This window comes from Copadichromis virginalis, linkage group LG7 (assembly GCF_057382275.1).
Source record: "Copadichromis virginalis isolate Kocher_CV1m ecotype Utaka linkage group LG7, C_Virginalis_male_GT1.1, whole genome shotgun sequence".
Lineage (NCBI taxonomy): Eukaryota > Metazoa > Chordata > Actinopteri > Cichliformes > Cichlidae > Copadichromis > Copadichromis virginalis.
This window is the reverse complement of record NC_140624.1, coordinates 65046895-65070012: the sequence shown is the minus strand read 5'-3', so window position 1 is coordinate 65070012 and position 23118 is coordinate 65046895. Positions and strand designations below refer to the sequence as shown.

Sequence of the window (23118 nt, the reverse complement as noted above, 5' to 3'; positions counted from 1 at the left end):
GCTTCCTCCCACAGTCCAAAGACATGCAGTTAGTGGGGACAGGTTAACTGGAAAACATAAAATTGCCCATAGGATTGAATGCAGGAGTGAATGTGAGTATGATTGGTCGCCTGCGACAGACTGGTGACCTGACCAGGGTGTACCCTGCCTCTCGCCCTAAGACAGCTGGGATAGGCTCCAGCGCCCCCCAGGACCCTGAAAAGGATAAGTGGATAGATGGATCCAACTTTTTGAATTTGTAAGTGATATTTTTCACCTCTGGTTCTTTTTTTATGTGACCTGCATGAAATAATATGAGTCAGAAAGTCAGGCTGAAGTACGATGTGCATTTTGTAGTCCAGCAGATATCACAAGGTTAAGGAGCCGAGTGCACATGCAGTCTGATTCACTGATTCTCCTCCTTATTAATTCTCCTTCACACATTTTCTTGACATTTAATAGTTTCCAGTAATGTCAATGAAAGGTCATTACAAAAAGAGATACCCACCAAGTTTTTAAATGTGTAAAAGTTCGCCCTCTAGTGTTCACTGCTGACAAACCAAAAATAAGATCACCAGTAAATAACAGAACGTGCTTTCCTTGGTTCTCAAAGCTGAAAACAAGTCATTTATTGTTGTTGTTGTTGTTTTTAATATATATATAATATACACTGGCAGTAAGGCATAAATAATACAGTGAGTGCAAGTTCAGTCCTGAAGCAACAGCCTGTACTTTCAGCAGCTGTTGATCAGCAGAGGCGTCCGTCTTTGGATCGTTAAGGTCATTTAATCTAACTCTGCTGCACTGTAAATCTCTAGTACTGTTATCCACACACAGACCCACGGCTGCAAGAAAAGAGAAAAATGTGAATTTCAAGCAAAAAAAAAATTACACTTGCTCTTTTTTCACTGTAAACGTGTGCTGCTGTGTTTGGTCTCACCCATGAGGCTGGCACTGAAGGTCATCGGCACAGGGGCAGTGGTCACGGGGACCCTCCTGGTCCCAGGCTAGCATATCCATCAGCAGGTTGGGGTGGCTTAGACAGGACTCCCCCTTGCCCGGTTTGGGGTTACATACTGGAAACAAAAGCTCTGATGGAAGCAGCAGTGAAAAAAATACATGAAGTTTAAAATTGCCTTTATTGAATCTTCTAAGTCATTGACTGGTCAGTCCAAATCACAATGTCTCACTTAGACTATCCCCGTTTGTTAGTCTTGGACTATGTTTGATTCCTAAATTCTGTCACCAAGCATTTAGAACTGGTTACAGGTTGAGATAATAACATATTACAGATTGCTTGAAAATAGCAAACAGATCCAATTAGGCACTTTAAGGTAGTCTCTCTGGTGTTCCAACCCAGATGAAACTTACCTGGTTGGAAAGCACAGCAGAGGTGTGGCCTGCAGTCACTCTGACTCTGACAGATGGTTCCCTCTGTTCCACTGGTGGCGTTCACTGTGCACTGGCCCCAAACACACATCTGATCAGAGCAGCACTCCTCATCCTTGATGCAGGGCTATGTGAGGACACGCAATCAGATATGTTAAAAAAAAGTATGTCAAGTGCATCCTTTTGGATTCATGTAGATAGCATTACATCACGGCATAAAGGGCACTTTTTTTTTTTTGCTTGATGCATTTTTATGTCACTTATGTTACTTTTGAACATTTTCAAGTCCAGGGGTGTGTGGAGAGGGGGGCATGGGGTGGTATTTCTATGTTATGCTACATTCCGCTTCTAATCTGCTATTTAGGAGCAAATATTGCACATATTGTAGTATACATCATTTATTTCAGAAACGTTGGTACCATTAATTAACCAAGATTATGGATTGTATTATGTAAACGATCTAAATACTTGTTTCTGCCACTTTACAATAGAAAATGTTTTATTCAAAACAAACATTCAACACAAATTATCTTTAAACTCAAGTTCAGTGCTACTTTTTGTCTACTGCACATAACATTAAAACTATGTCCAATATTTTCTATGCTGTATATTTCTAATAAAAAAAAACTGCAGAAATTGCAGTTCCTCTATTGGCCACGTGAGGCTTCAAATATATAAGTCCCCATATTGTCATGGTTTGCAAGGGCAGACTGTGTGGAGATGAGAGGTGCAGACACAAGTGCAGACAAGTAGAGAAACAGGTGGAGGTTTAAACTGAAAGTGAGCCTTTCATTGGTGGCTGTAAAAAACACTGTAAAGCATTTAACGGAAGGGGAACTGAAAACACTAACAAAACCTAAACTGGGAGAAGCTAAACAAAAGAACATGAAGAACAAGCAGATGATCCAATGAGGAACAGCGGGAAACATATATACACACAGAGGGAAAGGAGGAAATGGCAAACAGGTGAGGAACACAGCTGTGACTAATCAGACAAGACCAGACAGGGAGGAAGGAAAACAGAATACACTGACACAGGACACAGACTGTCAAAGTAAAACAGGAAATACACAAACGTAGAGTCAAGGATTATCAATACGTAGCACAATGGACACAAGGGAGGCACAGTAACACAGTAACAATGCTGTCCAACTTATCAGCATTATAAAGGATGTTTACAGCTTAGAACAGAATTAGCTTCTGTGGACGTTTCTCCTAGATAACAACTGTTTGTTTGTGATTTTTCAATTTTAATTTTTTCCCCTGTATGTATTATGTTGAGACAAAGTTAGCCATGTTGTCTCTGTGACTGACAGGTTTTAGCCAAGCACTGCTAATCTGAGTGACTGAACTGAACCTCTCAACGGCAGAGCTCCTATCAGTGAGTGAAATTCCAGTATTTTATTAGTCTGTTAGCACTTATCATCCAAACCATTTATGGATGCATCCACTACTCAAACTTTCAAGCATAACTGATAAACTTGTACTCCACTCTTTTTGCCCAAATTCCTTTGTAGCTCAACAAAAACAACATGGAGGCTATAGCTGAGCTTTCAGACCGATGGGACTGACAGTCCAGAAACCACCAGGTTAAGTTATGGTGATTACTTTTACATGCAGCCAGTCACACTGTACTGTAGCTGGAAGGTTGTTCCCTCGAAAGCTGAAAGGCAATACAACGATTAGAGGGGAAGTGTGAATCGTCTGTGGGTTCATCGTGACTAGTGATGCTGTACTTGAAGCAAAGACACTGATTATAGTAGCTCATTGCAACCACAAAAGACAACACTAACTGTCTCCCCACCATGTCTGTTGGGATACAGGGGAGGCATTTGGAGTTCTCAATCTCATACAGGCAGTATTTCAGGTTGCCACAGTCCTCGTCCACCATGCATTCCTGTGGGATGAGAAAAATGAATTACAAATATATGAAGTGATGAAGAACCTAACAGAAGTATTTATATAGTTTTAGATAAGAAATACATGCATCTTGAAAATAATCTCATCTCACAATGGATATCATTATCAAGAAGCACTCAGCCAAACAGAATTCAGTGTAGCTGAGTGCTATTTGCCTGTATCACAATAACAGTCGTACGTTATTCCACTGCACCCCCACATAATGACTTCCCGGTATCTGCTGGGTCCATCTCCATGCAAACTGCATTAAGGATAACATCAGTGGCATCCGAATGCAACAGAAGGGCTGGGTCTCTAGAGTATCCCCTCCTTCTGTCCTCTACACTTGATTTGCACTCCAGCATGTTGAAGGTAAAGAAATTATCTTCAAATATGTGCCCTTTCTAGGATGACTCACAGAAAGAAACGGTGCTTAAAAGAAAACACAATTTTTTTTAATGCCTGAAACAATCTGGGCTTTTAACACCAAGCTGGAAATATTATAAACTTGTTGTTAAATGATGCTAACTGTGAGTTTGTTGCAGGAACACCGTGTACACCATGCAACAAAGCGACAAATATTGTGCATGCTGAAAAATGCGCTTTTAAGGGTGGATTTTCCAGCAGAGGAAGTCAACAAGTCTTTATGCTAATGAGATATTTGAGATTTAGTTTGACTTGTTTCCAGTGGTGAGAGGAAACAGTGCATGCCAAAAACCATCCCAGCCACATGGGTGGATTTCTCTGATTTATCTTTGAAAGTGTGGCCTGTGAAAGTTTAACACAGGAAGCAAACAAAGAACATCTTTAAACCAGACCTCCTTTCCCACTGTAAATTTAGATTTCAGTTTTCTTGCCCGAAAGCGTTATTACTGTCTGCGTTTCTACCTCATCAATACAGGAAAACAGGTCAAATGAAGCTAAAAGGTTAGATATTAATCACACATTACAGAGTCCTGGTTTTATTTGTGAGGAATGGATGACTTAAAGTTCCTCTATGATCCTTTTTTGGGGGTTTCTTCTTTATATTTTTCTGAGGAAATGTAACATGACAAAGTTGCAAAGCTTGGAAATCAACTGTTATTTTTTGCAGGTCGGGGAGTCAAGTTCAGCAGATTTCAGATGCCAGCTCTCATCAGCTGGCGGCTTAGCAGATTCTATTCTGCTCATCCTATTAGCAAGTCTTATAGGAGCGTGCTATTTTTCTGCAAGCTGCTTTGTCACCCACCACCACCCCATATTGTTCAACCTGTTTGCGCTATTTGTCGGTTGTCTGCTTTGTTCTGTGGGCAATCCTTGCTTGCCTGCAGTGTTGACCTTTCTCTCCCTGCATTTGTGTACATTTGTGTGTTTCCCAGAGCCATGGCTACACAACTGTTATCACTGGTTCCCTGGATTGTGCACTTGTCCCATCCACCATGGCGCCAGCTCTTCCGCCTACACTCTACAGATTGTTTATAATATAATTCATACTCTTTAGTGTTAATTTTTTTGTGTTTTCAAGTTAACACCTTAGAATTGTGCTGTGCTCCAGATTTCCTCCTTGTGTGCCAGGAATTCCACACAGTATTTTATTGTTTTGCTCTCTAGTCTGCTTGTTTGTTTTCACCACTCTCCTACAATGTCTCTCCTCTCTGGCTTTGCCTCTGAAAATTCCACTTCACATTATGAATTGGTGAATAAACCTTGTCAACTGCTTTTCTTGTGTCCCGTCCTGCTTCGGTTAAATCATAACAGTAGGAGGATCTTGTTGCTGTTCCCCCTCCTCTTAGGCTTTCTACGTATGATTTTCAAATGGCGGGGAGGTCCCAGAAATGCCACCAAATATAAATGTCTGAAAATGGAGAAACAATCCTAGGTTTGTCTGAAGTGCTCCTGGCAGAAGCTCAGTTATTCTCTCACACAGCTTAATACAATTTGTCTTCTCATTACTTATCTATCTTACAAGTTGACACAAAGGCACGGTTTCTGCCTAGTAGCTCTTTCAGCACACTCACAAGCAAAGAGGGAGCGCATGCCTTGCAGTTTTATTGGCAACTGACATTTTCTAAGAATGCTGCACTGCTACTTAACGAGTTAGGTAGAGAACTCATGCCAACGCAGTGTCTTAGCTGGGCTAGGTAACCCATCAGAAAATTCAGCAGCAGAAATGGAGGTATGCAGAATCAGGGTAAAAAGAGCACAGACCAGAGTTATGAAACCACAAAGGAGCAAAATACGGGACATTTAACGCAACAGCAGAAATGTAGTAGCCACAGTTGTCTGCAACGCTTTGTAGCAACAATAAGGCATTTGACTGACAATTGTTATGGACAGCAGTGCTGTAGGAAATTATCTAGACCCTCTATTCACTTAAATCACATTAATCGCAGACTGCCTCTACTCATCCAAAAAGCATCCACATTTTAACCAAATGTTTCCACATTTTAGCTTACATGTGCTTTTCTTCAACTCCCCATGCGCTGACTAATTTTTTTTTTTGAAGCAGCAACAGTGCCATGCGATTAACTGACTCTACTGTGACTTAACAAATAAGGTTAAAGACATATGTCGTTAGTTGTTTAATTTGTTTGTTTTAGTATTTTCTTTACAAAAGTACAGCTTTTTGGCTTACAATCTTCCTTGCTTCCTTGGCATTTTTTCCTCTATTAACATAACCACCATCTGTACAGCTGCCAGGAAAGAAAAAGATCAAAACCACCACCGTAAAGTAAAGAGCAGGCAGCAAGCAGCAGCAGCAACCTCAATCCAAACTGGCCTCCTCTTGGTGAAAACTATGAAAAGTATATGGTAGGTTTCTTTGCTGGATGAGATCATTCTTTTTTTTGAAAAAACGTATTAATACAATGGTCCCATGGTTTCAAAAACCTCTCTTTCTCTCTGTCTCGTCTTACAAATGTGGAATATTTCCCAAACTGAAGGAAAATGCATCTGAAATCAAGCACTCTAAAAGCTGATAAATATTTAAAATAATACTGACAGATTCTCATTGGAATGTAATAAAAAAAGAGGCTTGAGCTTTTATCTGTTTCCAAAAGGCAGCCTGTAAACTTTCCATCGCTTTGAAAAGAGGTCTGAAACTAAGTGAGTTGGATTTTGTGTTTCTCCAAAATATTTCCAGAATCCCAACTTGATACAAGCCAAAATGTTAAACTATTAATCTCAGTACAAAATACTGACTCACCATAAGCAAACTTATATCACTAAAAGATTATACTGACTACTAAATACAATTTTCCATTGACACATAAAAATAGCAGCTTCATGGCAACATCGGGAAAATGTGGACACAGAAGAAAAAGACAAAACCTTGTTTAAAACTTGGTTTAGGTTTAGGTCTGGATCAAGGACAAGAGGTAAAAGACTCACATGATTCATGTTGTTCCACTGGCTGGAGATCTCCATATGAACATGGGACAAATGAGTCTCCCCAGTGTTGTTGTTAGTGTCCTATAAAAACAGTAAGGGGGTGAAATACTGTATCAGACCTGGGGAAGAAAAACAACTTTTCTTTTCTTACCAATTAATCCTAAACCCACTCAGACACTGTAGACTGAAGTGAATGGCTTGTGTGCGAAAGTTACACGGTAATGAGTGAATCCCTACCTTGTCAGTTCTGTCTAGCACCTTAACTGCTTTGTCTCCGTTCTTTATCACCATCGTAGTCTCATTGTGGTAGTTAGGACCCAGCTCCAGTGAGCCTGAAGAGGATTTTGCACTCTCTGTAGTGATCTGTTGGAAGGAAAATTAGGGTAAATCTTAAATAAAGAGCAGCATATGTTATACTGTACATCTGTTGTTCATATTTTGGAAAATATGGATCCTTAAGGGGGCTATAAAAATGGATAGTTTGCATTCTCTGCTTGATGCAACAGGGAAACCTCCCAGTAGCCCAGAAATGATTAAAACCAGACGCTCACTGACATCAGGAAATGTATCGGACCTGCTGAAATTCAATTCTTGGGAAGGAAAATAACAAACACAAGGTACTGAAGGCTGTCTAGAAAAAGCTGTTTGTATGAAGTTCTTGCAGGAGCTCTTCCGTATTGCCTTTTCTTTCATTGAACTGAGTGTCTGGCCGGGAAATCTCTATTTTAAGCAAATACTATCATGATGAGTGACGGTGGTACTCAGCACGGCGTGGGTCAGATTTAAAGCAGACACGGAAACTATGTGTCTGCTAAAAGTAACTGAGCATTAAAATAATTTGAAACACTTTTTTATCCCCCTGCTTTCTAATAAAACTGTCGCGTATTTACTTTAATATGGACACATTGGATTTCTCTGCCAGTCAGCACTAGCTTTATATGAATGGATAAAATATGACGCCAACCTGGTCCACTGCCTCCTCCAGTATGTGCTGAGTGTCCTCCATCAACTCCTCTACCTCTCGGAACATATCGGTCAAGCTGACCGGCCCCCGCTCCAGGCTCTCCCGCGGGAACAAGGTCCCGCTCCTCGCCGTGCCGACGGCTGCCCACAGAAAGCACAAACCCCGGAACACCGACAGCTGCGCGATGCCGGACATCTTTCCTTCTCTTCCACCTAGTCTGTCTACCGAGCAGCACACGGGTGTGACGCACGCAGGGCACACAGCTGGACACAGCTGGATCCGTTTTATTTGGAAAGTATGAGGAGCGCAGCAGCAGCGGTGGTGAGGGGGAGGCGGAGGAGGGGAGGAAGGTGGGGGGGGGGGGGGGTATTAGCAGGATCAGGTTTAATGGGGTGGAAAAAGTTCACGCTGCATTTCGTGATTTAAACGTCAAACACAGGGGAGTGGCCTTTATAAAGACATAAATGTGAACCGGGCTGTAAAACAAACAGAAGTAAAGGCTGACAAACGAATGCCAGATGTGATCTGTAGAGGCAAGTTCCCACGTAGGCCTGCGCTTAATCACCGGTCACTTCAGTGGAGCTGACAGCAAGAAATACACATCATGTCAGACAGCTTTAGTGAAGGTCTGCCCGTTCTTTTGAAAATCGAGACAAAGTTTGGACTCTTTTGCACAATCCTACAGAAAAAAAGATTTGATTTTAGTTATATTTATGTGATGAAGAGCAACTCGATGTTTCATTACTGATACTGTGTAGCTTGGATACTTAGTCTCCTCAGTTTATGAGGCTTAATTTGAGGTTTTTCGTTCATTTCTGAGTGTTGGTTCTGGTTTGATCTTATTACCCTGATGATGAGTTTTAGTATTATAATTTTGGGTTAATGTCTTTATTATTATTATTATTATTATTATTATTATTATTATTATTATTAGTAGTAGTAGTAGTAGTAGTATTAATAATATAATAGTATAATATTATATTACATTATTATAGTAGTATAACAATATAATAGAGTAGTAGTAGTAGAGGTCGGCTCTCCAGTGCCTCCCTCCGTCTGGTTTTAGTCCCTTTGTGTTCTTTTGTCTGTAACTTTTTATGTCTTTTATTATGTTTTGGTTATTTCCTGTTTTATGTTGAAGGTTAGTTTTACTTCCGGTCTCTTTCTTCCTATGTTTCCTTGACTGTTATCGTCTGCTGTCAGGTGATTCCTCCCGTGTCCTGTTGTCTAATCAGTCCTGTTTGTGTATATAGTCTTGTGTTACTCCTGCATGTCTAAGTCTCTTGTTTGTGGGTTTTAGATTTCACCTGTTGGACTTTGTATTTTAAGAAACGCTTACCTTTTCTTAAAATATCCCTCGCTGTTCTCCTATATGTTTCACATATTCAGATGGTTATGGCATCTTTTAGTTACATTTGTTTCAGTCTTGCCTTGTATTTTTGACTGTGTTTCCTCCTGCTGGAGTCTTTGTTCTTACTGCTTTTAGATCAGTCTGTATTCTGGGTTACCTACCTTAGCCACCTGAGCTGATTGCACCCACTCAAAATGATGCTTGGGGTTCCCCCAGAGAAGCAAGTTTCACAACTTGGCAACCATCTTGGATCAACTCCAGGTGTCTGAGAGCTTTATTTTTTGTCCGGAGGTTAAATATTTGGTGATTCTGCCCCCAAAATGAGATTTAAAAGAACAACTTCCTGGTCAGATTATTCTTTTGCACATTACACATGAGGTTTCACAACTTTACACGTCCTGAAACAACTGTGAACCTCAGTACATTGTGCACATATGTCAGTACAATAAAGTGACTGTCTGATTGTACAGGGTGTATTAAAAAAGCATCATCCGATTTCAAAGTGCTTTGATTCCACAGCCGTTCACCAATAAAGACCAAACACGTTCTGTTGGAAGGAGTACTGTTTGTGAGTTTCACATGGTTACCGGTAGGTAGCATAACAACAGCTGCGGCTACAGTGACTCCAATCTTACTTGCAGAAATACGAAACAAGTTTGAATATAGTACAGACATATGCTGTGTGGTCTGTTTCTATGTGTTAGCCCTGCGACAGACTGGGTGTATCCTGCCTCTTTCTCTCCGACAGCCAGTATAGGCTCCAGCCCCCCAACTACCCTGAATTGGAGAAGTGGAAGAGAATGGATGGACATACTGTGTATCCAGAGGGGTACGGCATACATCACGTGTGAACACTGTAAGTTTTTTGTATGTAAAAATATAGTCAAGTATTTTAAAGTTTACTGCAAGCTTCACTCTTTCATAAAGTTCTTTGTATGTGTAACACTTTTACCACCGGCTCGTGTGACAAGACTCCCCCCTTATGCCCTCGGGTGCAGTCTTGACTCTACTTAAACATTCTGTGATAAAAGATACATCTCGAAAAATAAATATCAGTCTAAGGTTCATATGATTCTCGTGTCTACACAGACAAGCGGAGGCTAAGGAAATACACTTAACCGATTAAGGCTAATACATGTGAATACTCAAATGATAAGACACCATGCAATAAACCCAACACAGGATCTCAGGGTTAGAAAATGTATTAAACAATTGCAGGAAATTCACATCCAACCCTTTTTTTCTTCATGAAAAAAACACATATACAAAACATACAATAAACCCCCGGGGGATAGATTTTAGTATTTTTTCCCTTAACCTGTCCAATGTTATTCTTTCCCCAGAGTGCACTCTTAGTTTATTTTTGTTGTTGGCGCGCTTTAGTTGGAGCTCTTAATAATAACAACAATACCTCAGAGTATCCGTGATGTCTCCACCTCCTCCAATGAATAACTCGCTCGTTGTGGTAGCAACCGTCTCCACTCGCGGCAGCGAGCAACGAATCTCCGGTTCCTTAGATAGCAGCAAATCATCCACGGTTAGCGACTCTCTGCCGAGACAACTCTCAAACTCCGTCTCTTCGCTCCGGCGGAATCTCCGTTAGCCAGGACCGTGGCGTTAGCCTAGCTCCAGCTAGCCAACGTAGCCAAACGTGCCTCGTGCTTAGCCAAGCACAAAAGATACGGGAAGCCCGGCTCAAACGCTCCGAATGATTACCGGGAAGTCCGCAGACGGGTGATATGTTGTTGCCGAACAACTTTGGTGACATAAGCAGTCCCGAAGTCCGTGCTTCGTCTATGCCATTTTAGTAATCCTCCTTTTTCTCCTCTCTTCCTCCCGAGTCTCTTTCCCCCGGAAGTCATCTGCAAGTCATGACCTCTCGTGACGTAGCATATAAGACAAGTTACACCTCCTCTCTTTTAACAGACATTCACATTCCATGAAATTATGTTTTTTTAACATAACTGATTTTTTTCACACACGATTTATGCATTTTAATACAAACATTTATATCACATATTTATACCACTCTTAACCTCACCATGAACAATTATTTTCTCTTTAACTTATTCTCATGAAAACAAAATAAATACCACTGATATTTATCAGAGTATTACACTCTCCCCCCACCAAAGAAAAGCATGCCCTCATGACTTTGTACCTTGAAAACATAAACCATTATGGCACAACAGGTGAGTAAAACACACAACTAAGCAAAGATGGATGTACCTATCCACTTATAAAAACAAGAGACATATTTCACTGTAGTGGCGGCTACCACACTGGGATGACCTGGTTCATTATAAGTTAACCTCAAAGGAGCCCTCTTTAACCTCTGAGGTCTGGTCTTAATGTCAAAGTCAGGATTAGTCTCAGAGTTAAATCCAGTATCATCTTCTTGCGAAATAAGGTCTGCATTCAGTGTTTTCTCTTTCCCTGCCTCCTCAGGATTCTCGCAAGTATCAGGTGATTCGGCTTCGGTGATCTCAACAGACTCAGATTCATTTACACTGTCCGTCTCAGGTTCCTCTACACATTCCTGTGTTACTCCCAGCCCAACTGTTTTTGGTTGTTCAGCTACGTCGCTTAAGGAAATACCCAAATCCAGACTGAATGGTTCCAGAGTATCACTATCCATGTTGCACCTGAGAGGTTCAACAGTCAGATCACACCAAAGGCCAAAATCTTCATCTTCGGAGTCAGTGTACTCTTTCTAGACATATCCTCTCCCCAAGAGGCAGTAAGTGATTTCGATGGAGGATCTTGATTGGTCCATCACCATCTTCAGGTTTCAACCGGAACACTGGTAGGTTCGGCATCTTGCTTTCCACAACATATGGTTTTGACGCCCAGCGATCGGCCAGTTTATGCTTCCCCTGTAACCCGAGGTTTCGTAGCAAGACTCTGTCTCCAGGTAACAACTGTGCGAACCTGATTCTTTTGTCATACCGCTGCTTATTGTTCTCATTCTGTTTGGCCGCGACGGACTCTGCTAGTTCATAGGCAGCCTTCAACTCCTTCCTCAGGTCAGAAACGTACTTGAGGTAAGTTTTCTGTGGTGTGCCATCACTAGAAGTCTCGAAACACAAATCCAGAGGTAACCTAGCTTCACGCCCAAACATAAGGAAATAAGGAGAGAAACCTGTAGCTTCATTTGGAGTGCAATTATAAGCATGAACCAAATGAACGACGTGCTGACTCCATTTTTTCTTTCTGTTCGGTTCCAGGGTCCCCAACATGTCCAACAACGTCCTATTAAATCTCTCGGGTTGAGGGTCTCCTTGAGGATGATAGGGCGTCGTTCTTGACTTTTCAACTCCAAGCGAACTCAACACTTCATGAACAAGACGACTTTCAAAATCTCTGCCCTGATCACTGTGCATCCTCCGTGGCAGTCCGTAATGAACGAAATACTTCTCCAGCAACACCTTTGCAACCGTAGAGGCTCTCTGGTCTTTTGTTGGAAAAGCTTGAGCATAACGAGTGAAGTTTTCTCTCTGCATGAGTTTGATGTCGGATGCAGTAAGAGCACCCAGCACACTATTAAAACCACAGAGGACAAACCATTTCGGGAGAGGTCTCGTCGGTTGCCACCTGCTGACGTAGAGGCATTGAGACAGCATCTAGCGCAGCTAAAAACTGCTGGTGTTATTACAGAGTCACGCAGTCCTTATGCCTCACCCATTGTGGTCGTGAGAAAGAAGAATGGGAAAATAAGGATGTGTGTGGATTTTCGGACCCTAAACCGCTGCACCACTCCCGACCAATACACGGTGCCAAGAATTGAAGATGCTTTGGCATGTCTCAGTGGAAGCAAGTGGTTCAGTGTGCTTGACCTTCGGAGTGGATACTATCAAGTGCCCATGGCAGACTCCGACAAGGAAAAGACAGCTTTCATTTGCCCGGCTGGATTCTTCCAATTTGAAAGAATGCCACAGGGAGTGACAGGGGCTCCCGCTACATTTCAGCGGGTAATGGAACAAACTGTTGGAGACATGAACTTGCTTGAGGTGTTGGTCTATCTCGACGATCTCATTGTGTTTGGAGCCACGCTTGAGGAGCATGAGATCCGGTTGCTGAAGGTGCTTGACCGTCTAAAGGACGAAGGACTGAAGCTGTCACTGGATAAATGTCAGTTTTGTCAGGTTGTCAGCCACCCACCCCCAGAAGAGCCCCGGGCTAACCCCCTGTCACCAACCGAATTAATGGCCGGAAATCCGAGAAGGGGCGCCGGTCTCATCGGCTTGATGAAGGACGCCTTTCAGCCTCACCAGCAAGCTCTCCAGCCTCACCAGCCCGCAGTGGTTGACAAGAAAATGGTGGAAAAATGCTGGAAACTCATGGATAAGGTGGTGCATCTGTGCGAGAACCCCAAGGTGGCGTTGAAGAGCAATCTGCCCTACATCCCGGATCTTTTGCCGAATACCTACCAGCATTTACGCACCATTCTGTCCAGGTATGAGGGCAAAATAGAGATCCTCGGCGAGAACGAGTATTTCCGCGTGGTCATCGACAACTTGACGAACAAGACGAAGCAGACCATGAGTCTTTTTAAGGAGGCCAAGAAGAGGATGTACGAGGAGAACTCCCAGCCCAGGCAAAACCGTACCAAGCTATCTCTGATCTTCAGTCACATGCTAGCGGAGTTAAAAGCCATCTTCCCCAATGGCCTATTTCAGGGCGACAACTTCAGGATTACCAAAGCTGATGCTGCTGAATTCTGGAGAAGGTCATTCGGGGACAAGACCATAGTGCCATGGAGGACATTTCGGCAGGCTCTTCATGAGTTTCACCCTATTAGCTCAGGTCTGGAGGCCATGGCGCTCAAATCCACTATCGACCTCACCTGTAACGACTACATCTCCGTCTTCGAGTTTGACATCTTTACAAGGCTCTTTCAGCCATGGTCATCTCTTCTAAGGAACTGGAACAGCCTGGCTGTTACACACCCTGGTTATATAGCCTTCTTAACCTATGATGAGATGAAGGCTCGACTGCACAGGTTCATCCGCATACCTGGCAGCTATATCTTCAGGCTGAGCTGCACTCGGCTGGGCCAGTGGGTAATTGGCTATGTGACAGATGATGGGAACATCCTGCAGACCATCCCGCATAACAAACCACTCTTCCAAGCACTCATTGATGGATACAGAGAGGGATTCTATCTTTTCCCAGATGGCCGTGTACGGAACCCAGACCTTACAGGGTTGTGTGAACCGTCTCCACAGGACCACATCAAAGTTACTCAGGAATCGGAGGGTCAGGGCTGCCCGTTTAGCCGATGTGAGATTAAAGGCACAGAGCCTATTGTAGTGGACCCCTTTCACCCGAAGGCCACTGGGGCTTCCTTTGCTGGTTTCCAGGGGTCGAGCAGAGCAGAAGCCGCAGGCAAGGAAGAGGAAAAGGATGATCGGCTGGAAGACCAGCAACTTGTCATGATCAGGCTGGCCTGCACCAAAGTGGAGCGCCCTCCGTCTCCAGTGTCTCAGCTGCCTCTGCGACTGGACCTCTTACAGCAGAGGTCCTCCACCTCCCATAGTGCACTGAGTCAGGGAGCCACAGTCAAAATGGTAGCCACTCACAGGGACAAGCCTCTACCTCTGCCTCCAGCACTGAGAGAGCCTCCCCCTCCTCCCCCACCGGAGCGCCCCTCCCTGGTCGGCCAGGAATCCAGACTCGAAAGGAGACCCCTCCCCTCCACCCTGGACCAGCCAGCCTGGGCAGCAAACTACATGGTGCCACGCCCTGCAACGAAGGCCCCACCACAACAGGGCTATATGGCGCTGTCTTTAAGGGAAAAATATAGATCTTGGGTTGTTAGAAATACCGGCAGATCAACAAACATGCTCAGACCTTCCGGCAGTGAGGTGGGGGACAGAGACTCTGAGGACCCCCAGGATTACGAATCCATGTGTAACATCCAGGCCCAGGCCGGCTTGTCGGAGACGACGCAGAACTCTGAGCTACCATCCTCAGCATTCAGCTGTTCCGCAGGACAAAAAGGAGGAGGCCAGTGTGGAGGATGTTTACGAGTATGACTTTCCCAGACCAGTGGTCCCTCCTGCCCCCGCCAGAAGAGCCTTGTCAGATATCGGCGGCCCTTCTGCAGCCTTCAGCAATCTCAACATAGACTCTGCAGTAGATCCCAGTATGTTTGTAGCAGGCGGCGATCCCGGACGAGCCCCCAAAAATGTAACACTTTTACCACCGGCTCGTGTGACAAGACTCCCCCCTTATGCCCTCGGGTGCAGTCTTGACTCTACTTAAACATTCTGTGATAAAAGATACATCTCGAAAAATAAATATCAGTCTAAGGTTCATATGATTCTCGTGTCTACACAGACAAGCGGAGGCTAAGGAAATACACTTAACCGATTAAGGCTAATACATGTGAATACTCAAATGATAAGACACCATGCAATAAACCCAACACAGGATCTCAGGGTTAGAAAATGTATTAAACAATTGCAGGAAATTCACATCCAACCCTTTTTTTCTTCATGAAAAAAACACATATACAAAACATACAATAAACCCCCGGGGGATAGATTTTAGTATTTTTTCCCTTAACCTGTCCAATGTTATTCTTTCCCCAGAGTGCACTCTTAGTTTATTTTTGTTGTTGGCGCGCTTTAGTTGGAGATCTTAATAATAACAACAATACCTCCGAGTATCCGTGATGTCTCCACCTCCTCCGATGAATAACTCGCTCGTTGTGGTAGCAACCGTCTCCACTCGCGGCAGCGAGCAACGAATCTCCGGTTCCTTAGATAGCAGCAAATCATCCACGGTTAGCGACTCTCTCCCGAGACAACTCTCAAACTCCGTCTCTTCGCTCCGGCGGAATCTCCGTTAGCCAGGACCGTGGCGTTAGCCTAGCTCCAGCTAGCCAACGTAGCCAAACGTGCCTCGTGCTTAGCCAAGCACAAAAGATACGGGAAGCCCGGCTCAAACGCTCCGAATGATTACCGGGAAGTCCGCAGACGGGTGATATGTTGTTGCCGAACAACTTTGGTGACATAAGCAGTCCCGAAGTCCGTGCTTCGTCTATGCCATTTTAGTAATCCTCCTTTTTCTCCTCTCTTCCTCCCGAGTCTCTTTCCCCCGGAAGTCATCTGCAAGTCATGACCTCTCGTGACGTAGCATATAAGACAAGTTACACCTCCTCTCTTTTAACAGACATTCACATTCCATGAAATTATGTTTTTTTAACATAACTGATTTTTTCACACACGATTTATGCATTTTAATACAAACATTTATATCACATATTTATACCACTCTTAACCTCACCATGAACAATTATTTTCTCTTTAACTTATTCTCATGAAAACAAAATAAATACCACTGATATTTATCAGAGTATTACATATGCTACGACTTCTGTTTTCTCTGGGGCAAGAGCTAAGCTAGAGCCAATAAAAACAGAAACAGGTGGCTGGAAATATTGTCTGATACTGTCCCCTGGTGACAGTTCATAGCTACAACATGAAGTCATGGCTCAGTAACACTGCGTAGAAATAGAAAGCTTCATCTTAACTCTATACACTACAGCATAGCCTAAGCAATAATGAGCAGAACTAAGTTCAGCGTATTGGTGCAGCCCTCCACAACAGTCCTAGTGTCTCATGTGGCCCCTTTGGAGAATGAATTGCCCACCCATGGAAGCCTCAGCCTAGCATACACTTTCTCAGAAATGTAGCTTCATGCTACAGGGACACGTACCTCAGCAGATCTGATAGGTCTGTTTGGCAGCAATATACTGTGTTGGCACAGTAATACAGTTAACGATAAGATAATATCTCTATGAATCTAAAGTAATTGAGCTAAGAGTCGGCGCCACGTATAGCTCAATTCTGAAGTCATCGCTTCATCCTAGTTTTTAACTTCCAGTAAAAGTAACTGTTGTTCAAGATTTATTAGCTACAGTTCCAAGGGGGAATCACCATTTGATCCAAAAGTAATTAAGTGTATGAAGTCAGTAATTTAAAAAGATCTGAACATGATTTTCAAGCACATCTTGAACCCTGTCCCCTCATACATGAAACTGGCTCTATGATTACAGATTTTTGTCATAACAGAGAAAGAGTAAAAACTGCTACATATGATACTAAAGATATACCTGCTTTGATCCAATTGTTGTCCCGCCCTCTAACTTTAGCTCATCTACATGGGTTGCAAATTCAAATATAAAGCACTGTGTAATTGTATTCAAAAGAGAGATACCAGTGTAACACAAAAGAACAGAGAAACACCTGTTTTGTGCAATGACAGTGGCATAAAAATGGATTAGCAGCATCACCATGCCGAAATGTGAATACAACAACTGTGTGTTTGATATACACGTTCAGATATGTAAATAAGCGTGAAGTATACATATTGTTTAGTGATATCAAACAAGTAAATGGTTATATGTTTGTTAAAATAATCAGGGGTTTTAGGTCTGCTAGTTTTATTGCACATGCATGCATTTATGCTATATGTTTTGTATATGTTTACACTATAACACTATGTAATACAAAGAGAATCCAAATATTTAAGTTTAAAAAATCCCAAAAAATCACAAGTACCTTAATACTTTGTGACCTTTTCTCATCTATCTATGTACTTTTCATTGAGCAGCACTCAGTTATTTGCACGTTGGAATCAAGTCCAAACACAGCCGTGAACACTAGAGGGCGAAATGTTGCCTGCTTTGTGTTTGGCAGCACATAACACTCTTTCACACACATGCACCCACCAAACCACCCACACTGGGAAAATGCTAAGAGGCTGATCCCCACATGATCATACCGTGGACTGATGCTGATTTTTTTTCTTTCTTTGATTTCCACATTAAGAGCCCGTGTTTTTCCACAAATAAATGTGATATCTCCAAACCTCTCCACACATACACACCAGACTCCCATATGTTCTACTTAGATTTTGATTCTTTCATGAATATGGATATTGCAGATGTAAGCCTTTCTGTAAACTCTTGGCTTATATTGTGTAAAGTATGGAAAAAAATTTCAGATCCTTCTCTTTCGTTAGGACTGCTCATGCCCTGCTCTTGCATCTGGAGCCTGCTGCCTGTGATTCTGTACATTTAGCTTCTAATTTTTGTACTATAAGTATACAAGGTATATCTTTAATAATGTAGTCTATGAGTAATATTGGAGCTGGAACACTACTCTTTCAGTATTCATCCAGAATGAAACAAGTCTCTGTTAAACTAATTGTCCACCCAGCTAAACAAAAGCACAGTCTCTTGCTTCTGATGATCTACTATTATGTCCTTGTTAACTTAACATGGGGCCATTTTGTATTATTTCAGCGTAAGAGTGCTAGTTTAGCTCTGGGTTTCAGTAGATACAACTAAGCTAACCTGTTTTCTCTGCAGCGTGCAGGCAGAATAGGGAAGAATGAGCGTAGCTTTTGGATGTTCCCCAGGAAACTTTGACCTTCAAACACTTCATTTCCTGAATTCTGATGATATTTGTTTTCCTTGTGCACTGATTTGTGCCTTCTCTGCAATCATTTACAGTGCACATTTATTTATGTAAAAGAAAAACACAAAAATCAGGTAACACAGTGGCATATTTTACTGTTTCGTCCTCCTTTCTTGTTTCCTTGGTCGAAGTATAAAAGTCAAAGTGTATTCAGATGGCTACTCTGTCTGATATCAGCCCATTTTTGTACATTTTGTTTAGGGAAAAGTTGCGAAACTTGTTTGCATTTCTCTTTTACTTAAAATCTGTTTGATCAGATTCACCAAATTTTTATATTTAGAAATATAAAGCTATCTGATGATTGGTGTATTATTTAACAATGACCACATATGACAGAGGTTAGTGTCCAAATGTCTCAAGACATCCCTCTTTTTTTCATATTGTGCTTCCAAGGAGTAATTTTTTTAAGTGGTGCTGCGCAACAGTTCTCAAGTCTTTCTGCAGAGCTTTAAAAGTTTCAGAAAACTGTCTGCTTTAAGAGGAGAAAAGAGGGAGAGAGATGAGAGTCCACAGTGTCACCAGCTCCAGCACACTGCACTCTGCATACATGACTAATGGAAAATCTCAATTTTACTGCACACACACAAGACTCTCAGCTTCATAGGAAATACACAGTATCTGTGTTGGTGTTGCAGTTCAGTCAGTTGTTAATGTGGAGGCCCCAGTGCTTGTACTCAAACATTACATCAGCATCCTGTGTCAGGATAGACACGGGTCATAGAGCTGTCCTCTTCCTGTTGAAGTCAGTCATCGTTTCTGTTCTTATTCACACACATAACCAGATGATTCCTTTCAGGCCACTCCACAAATTACCTACTAATGCTCTGTATTCTTTCTTATGCTCATCACTAATACTTCCAAGCACTCCAACACTTTGTCATATTATCTCGTTAGTTGGCATGACCAGGCGTTGTACTGAAAGTCTGAGGTTTACAGGGTGAACAGGAATGGAGACAGTACAGACTCCTGCACTGCACATCAGACAGACCACCGTCCAGTCCAGAGTATACACACAAGTCCTGGAGGATGAAGGAATTACTACCACTGAGTGGCCCTCAGACGCCTGTCCTAAATCCAACAGAACACTCTGGAACAATATGTTTCGTAGTATCCAACCCCACCAGGTCGCACCTCAGACTGTCCAAGAGTTCAGTGATGCTGGTCCAGATCTGGGAGAGGATCCCCAGGACATCATCTATCGTCTCATTAGAAGCATGCCCTGACATTGTCACACATGCATACAAACACCTGGGGGACATACAATCTATTGAGTACCATTTTTAGCTGCTACTATAAAATTTTGGCAAAATGGATTAGCCTGCCACATCATTTTTTCTCTTTGATTTCAGCCCTTTATAGGCTGATCATTTTCTTTTCCATCAAACGATGTGGTATCCTTTCATTCATATCACATTACCCAGTACATATCAGTATAGATATGCAGAATAATTTTTTTTTCTTTATCCAGTTGTGATCTGATGTGTTTTCAGAGCATTCTTTTAATTTTCTGAGCAGTGTACTTATACACTGGTGTGAGTTTTGCATTTACATTAGGAATAAGAGGCTCGATGAAATCGACAGCCTACGACAGCATAATGTTACTTTTCCTCACTTTTAGAACAACTTCCATGGCTTTTTAATGGCCCTGCTTCCTTCCTCACTGGGCAGGGTGAGGAATTTCAAAGTACCTGCCTTTGTTAGGTGTGCCATGTGACCCAGAGTGGAGACATGTAACTACATGTAGCTAGTATAGTGTTTGCAGTCTGGGAACCACCCATCTACATGCCACTTTTTTTTTTTTTAATTATCTAATCCTTTTAAAACCATCCTATCCACCTCATCACTGGTTCAGTGAATGGGACCAATTAAACCCATTTCCAAAAATAGAAATATGATTGCACACTTTTGCCGTTTTTGTTGCAGCAGTACATCATATTTCAGTTTCTATCAAGGAACTAATTTTCCCAAGGGGCCAGATGAGAAATAGGACTGCTGTGGAGGGCCTCAGCAATGAGCTCATACAGTAAGGAGGATAACATTAATATGAGCTGAACTGGGCTCTGTGTTTTGATGCAGCCCTCCACAACAGTCCCAGTTTCTCACGAGGCCCCTTGGGGAAATTAACTGCCCACGCCTGAGAAATGCGCTAGTTACAAAAATGTTATGACCTGATTGTGTCTCCTTTTCCTCAGCCCATGCTTTTCAGGGTGAACTGTTTGATGCTTACTCCGCCCACTTTTGCTATGTTAAAGATGCAAATTTGATGAAGTGGTTTCACACCAACGGTGCTGAAACAACAAAAGGTTTTGCACAGAAAACTTATTTAGTCCTAGCTACTGCCATTTTTCTTCATCTAACGTACCACGAGGATACTTCCAGTTTCTACGAAAGTGTTACTGTGAACGTGATGTCCTAATAAATTGATGATTTAAGGCTTAGAAAGCCTTGCAGGTTTTGCCTCAGGTAATAATGACCTCTGTCTCATAATTAAACGATAGTAAGTCATAATTAGGAGAAAAGTCTCAGTCGAAAGTCTTTTCGTGTCTCCGTAGGCCGAGTAGTTGAAACAGGTAGGAGTGAGACCTCATCTTCTTCCTATCTGTGCGCGAGACCGCTGTCCCTGACGTCACGGGGTTCATTTATTCCGCTGGCTTCCTGCTGGGGCTCCACTCAGTCTTTCGTAGCGGTACTCGCTACTTTTCGCTTCCCGCCTCACTTCAACACTCTCTCCTAAGTTTTCACGCCGGGAGGAAAAGCGCCGACATTTCTGGTACGTACACGCTTCAAATCGCCTTGTGGAGACACGCGCGCGCCCCTGTGTGCGTCTCTGTCCGTGTATGCTCGTGCTCCTGTAACTGTAAGCGGGGGTTCAGAGCTTCAAGTGCCCGTGCGACAGGCTGTCAACGTGTAGGCAGAGATGCGACACAGAGAAGGGAGGGGTGGCTCGAGGCTTCTGTAGCGCAACTCCAACAAATTACGCAGATATGAGGACCAGCTGCGACTCTGCTGGCATTTCTCGCACATCGCGCACAAACGTGGCAGCCAGCCACCGCGAAACTCGTGCAGCATTCCTTGTGGGGTGGCCACTCTTCCTCGTTTTTACTACTTAAACGAGGAAGGGGGAACTACTTCAGCAGCACAGGAGACTCTTAATTTGTGGCGAGGCTCTAGCTGAGGCGCACACCTTCTAATTTCCTCGCAGATTCTGCTACTAATCACATTAAAGGCAGTCACAGCCAAACATTAGTCTGCGTGGTCTGTTTAATCGTCGCCTACTGTGGAAATGGAGAGTGAGTGGTGACCGTGATAATGATTTGAGGCAGCTGTGTGTAATGAGAATCACGGGCTCCACTGCTCACTCTACCTAATGGAGTCTGCCTTTTTTTATTCCCCCTCCTCTTTCACGCTTTTTCTAATTACACACACTGGCTTAGGTAAAATCTCAAAGAATTACTTCATCACGATGATTATGGTGACATGCTGACTGAAAGAAAATGGAATTGTTGCAATCATCAGAGGGTTTATTGAATTTTTTCCCCTCAGAGATATTTCTGAGGTCTCCTACAAATATAAACTTTCAGAAGAGGTTTGTCTCTCAATGATTAACACACAAATGTGTAAAATGTTTATTAAGTGCTCTAGGATTTGGCTCTGTTCCCACTTGGTTGGCATACTTAGTTTGAAACTAAGTTAACCTGCAATGCTAGTACATAGATGGCTGTGCTTTGTCAACAATTACAGGCAGGAAGTTGATTTTGACTGGAATAAGCACGTTGTTGGCATTTGCACCTGCAGGACTTTAAGTCAACGCATGCTTGTTGGCCTCCCCAGAGAGCGAGCAAGTGATTCATGATTCCCCCCCCGGTAGTTGCACTACCTCTACGAACACATTCTTAAAAAACCTGCCTAGCAGCAACAAAATGGCAAGGCAAACCTCTTTATCGCAACATCTGTGTTCAGTATAAATCACTGAAAGTTGCAATTAAGCACATTTAGTAGAATCTTCATTTAAAAACGGGACCAGGATGGTGTCAGTTGGAGATATTGATGCTACTACACAATCAAAAAGTCAGATGGAAAAAACAAAATGGGTTTCTATCAGTTAAGCTTCATTCAGCATCTCTGCAGTCTCACCCTCTTGCAAGATAACTTGTGCAACATCATAAAATCAAGTATGTTTGTTAGCAAACAAACTTCTGCTAAATCTTTACTTGCCTTTGTTTTACTTCTCTTTTTCAAAAGGGGAAGCCAGCTATCCTCTTTCTTTCTTTTTTTTTTTTTCTTTTTTTTTTTTGTTTGTTTGTTTGTTTGTGGTTGCTCATTTGTTGGCTAGCTAAGGAAAAATGCACTGCCAAGGAGCACCAGAAATGTTGTCCATGTAATAAAACGATGTTAACCCCAGTTGTCCATCTTCAAGTGTAAAAACATGCAGTCAGAAATGCAAACACATAAACCAGTTAACTAATCGGAAGACTGGACGTTAAACTGGTGCTTTCAAGATGTTGTAAAGGGCTTTAAAAAATGTACGCACAGGATTAAAGTTGTCGTCACACTGGCCTGAGATATTGTTTTTATTTCAGTTGTCTTCTGCAAACACCAGGCTATGAATTGCATGTGTCCAGGTTTCGCTTAAGCCTGGAGACTCCGGGGAATGGGGGGGTCCTCACCGAAGATGT

At 42.6% G+C, this 23118-nt stretch overlaps 2 protein-coding genes and 1 pseudogene across 3 annotated transcripts in view; 2 read left to right on the top strand and 1 right to left on the bottom strand.

Annotated features, from left to right (window-relative positions):
- Window positions 1-583: 583 nt before the first annotated feature.
- On the bottom strand, window positions 584-7909 carry dkk3b (dickkopf WNT signaling pathway inhibitor 3b). The gene is made up of 7 exons (XM_085464762.1): window positions 7601-7909; window positions 6874-6999; window positions 6637-6717; window positions 3173-3265; window positions 1351-1495; window positions 920-1070; window positions 584-824 (listed from the first exon to the last, which is right to left on the bottom strand). Exons 1-7 carry the CDS (start codon window positions 7793-7795, stop codon window positions 803-805), a joined length of 813 nt encoding a protein of 270 aa, XP_085320888.1. The 5' UTR covers window positions 7796-7909; the 3' UTR covers window positions 584-802.
- A 5247-nt stretch (window positions 7910-13156) lies between these two features.
- LOC146706561 (E3 ubiquitin-protein ligase CBL pseudogene) lies at window positions 13157-15113 on the top strand (annotated as a pseudogene).
- Window positions 15114-21086: 5973 nt separating this feature from the next.
- Window positions 21087-23118, top strand: part of far1 (fatty acyl CoA reductase 1) — a 29359-nt gene continuing 27327 nt past the window's right edge. Inside the window, exon 1 of one of the 2 annotated variants that reach the window (XM_085464761.1) lies at window positions 21087-21212. The gene's annotated coding sequence lies outside the window, so the exon portion shown is untranslated. The remainder of the gene's footprint in view (window positions 21213-23118) is intronic. The other variant, XM_085464760.1, reaches the window with a different exon arrangement.

Excerpts from the sequence above, each read along its gene's own strand:
- dkk3b (XM_085464762.1), bottom strand. The coding sequence starts at position 7,795 with ATGTCCGGCATCGCGCAGCTGTCGGTGTTCCGGGGTTTGTGCTTTCTG. Across the intron at positions 3,266-6,636 it reads AGTGGAACAACATGAATCAT|GAATGCATGGTGGACGAGGA; the intron begins GTGAGTCTTTTA and ends CTCATCCCACAG. Across the intron at positions 1,496-3,172 it reads CCTGTATCCCAACAGACATG|CCCTGCATCAAGGATGAGGA; the intron begins GTGGGGAGACAG and ends GTCCTCACATAG.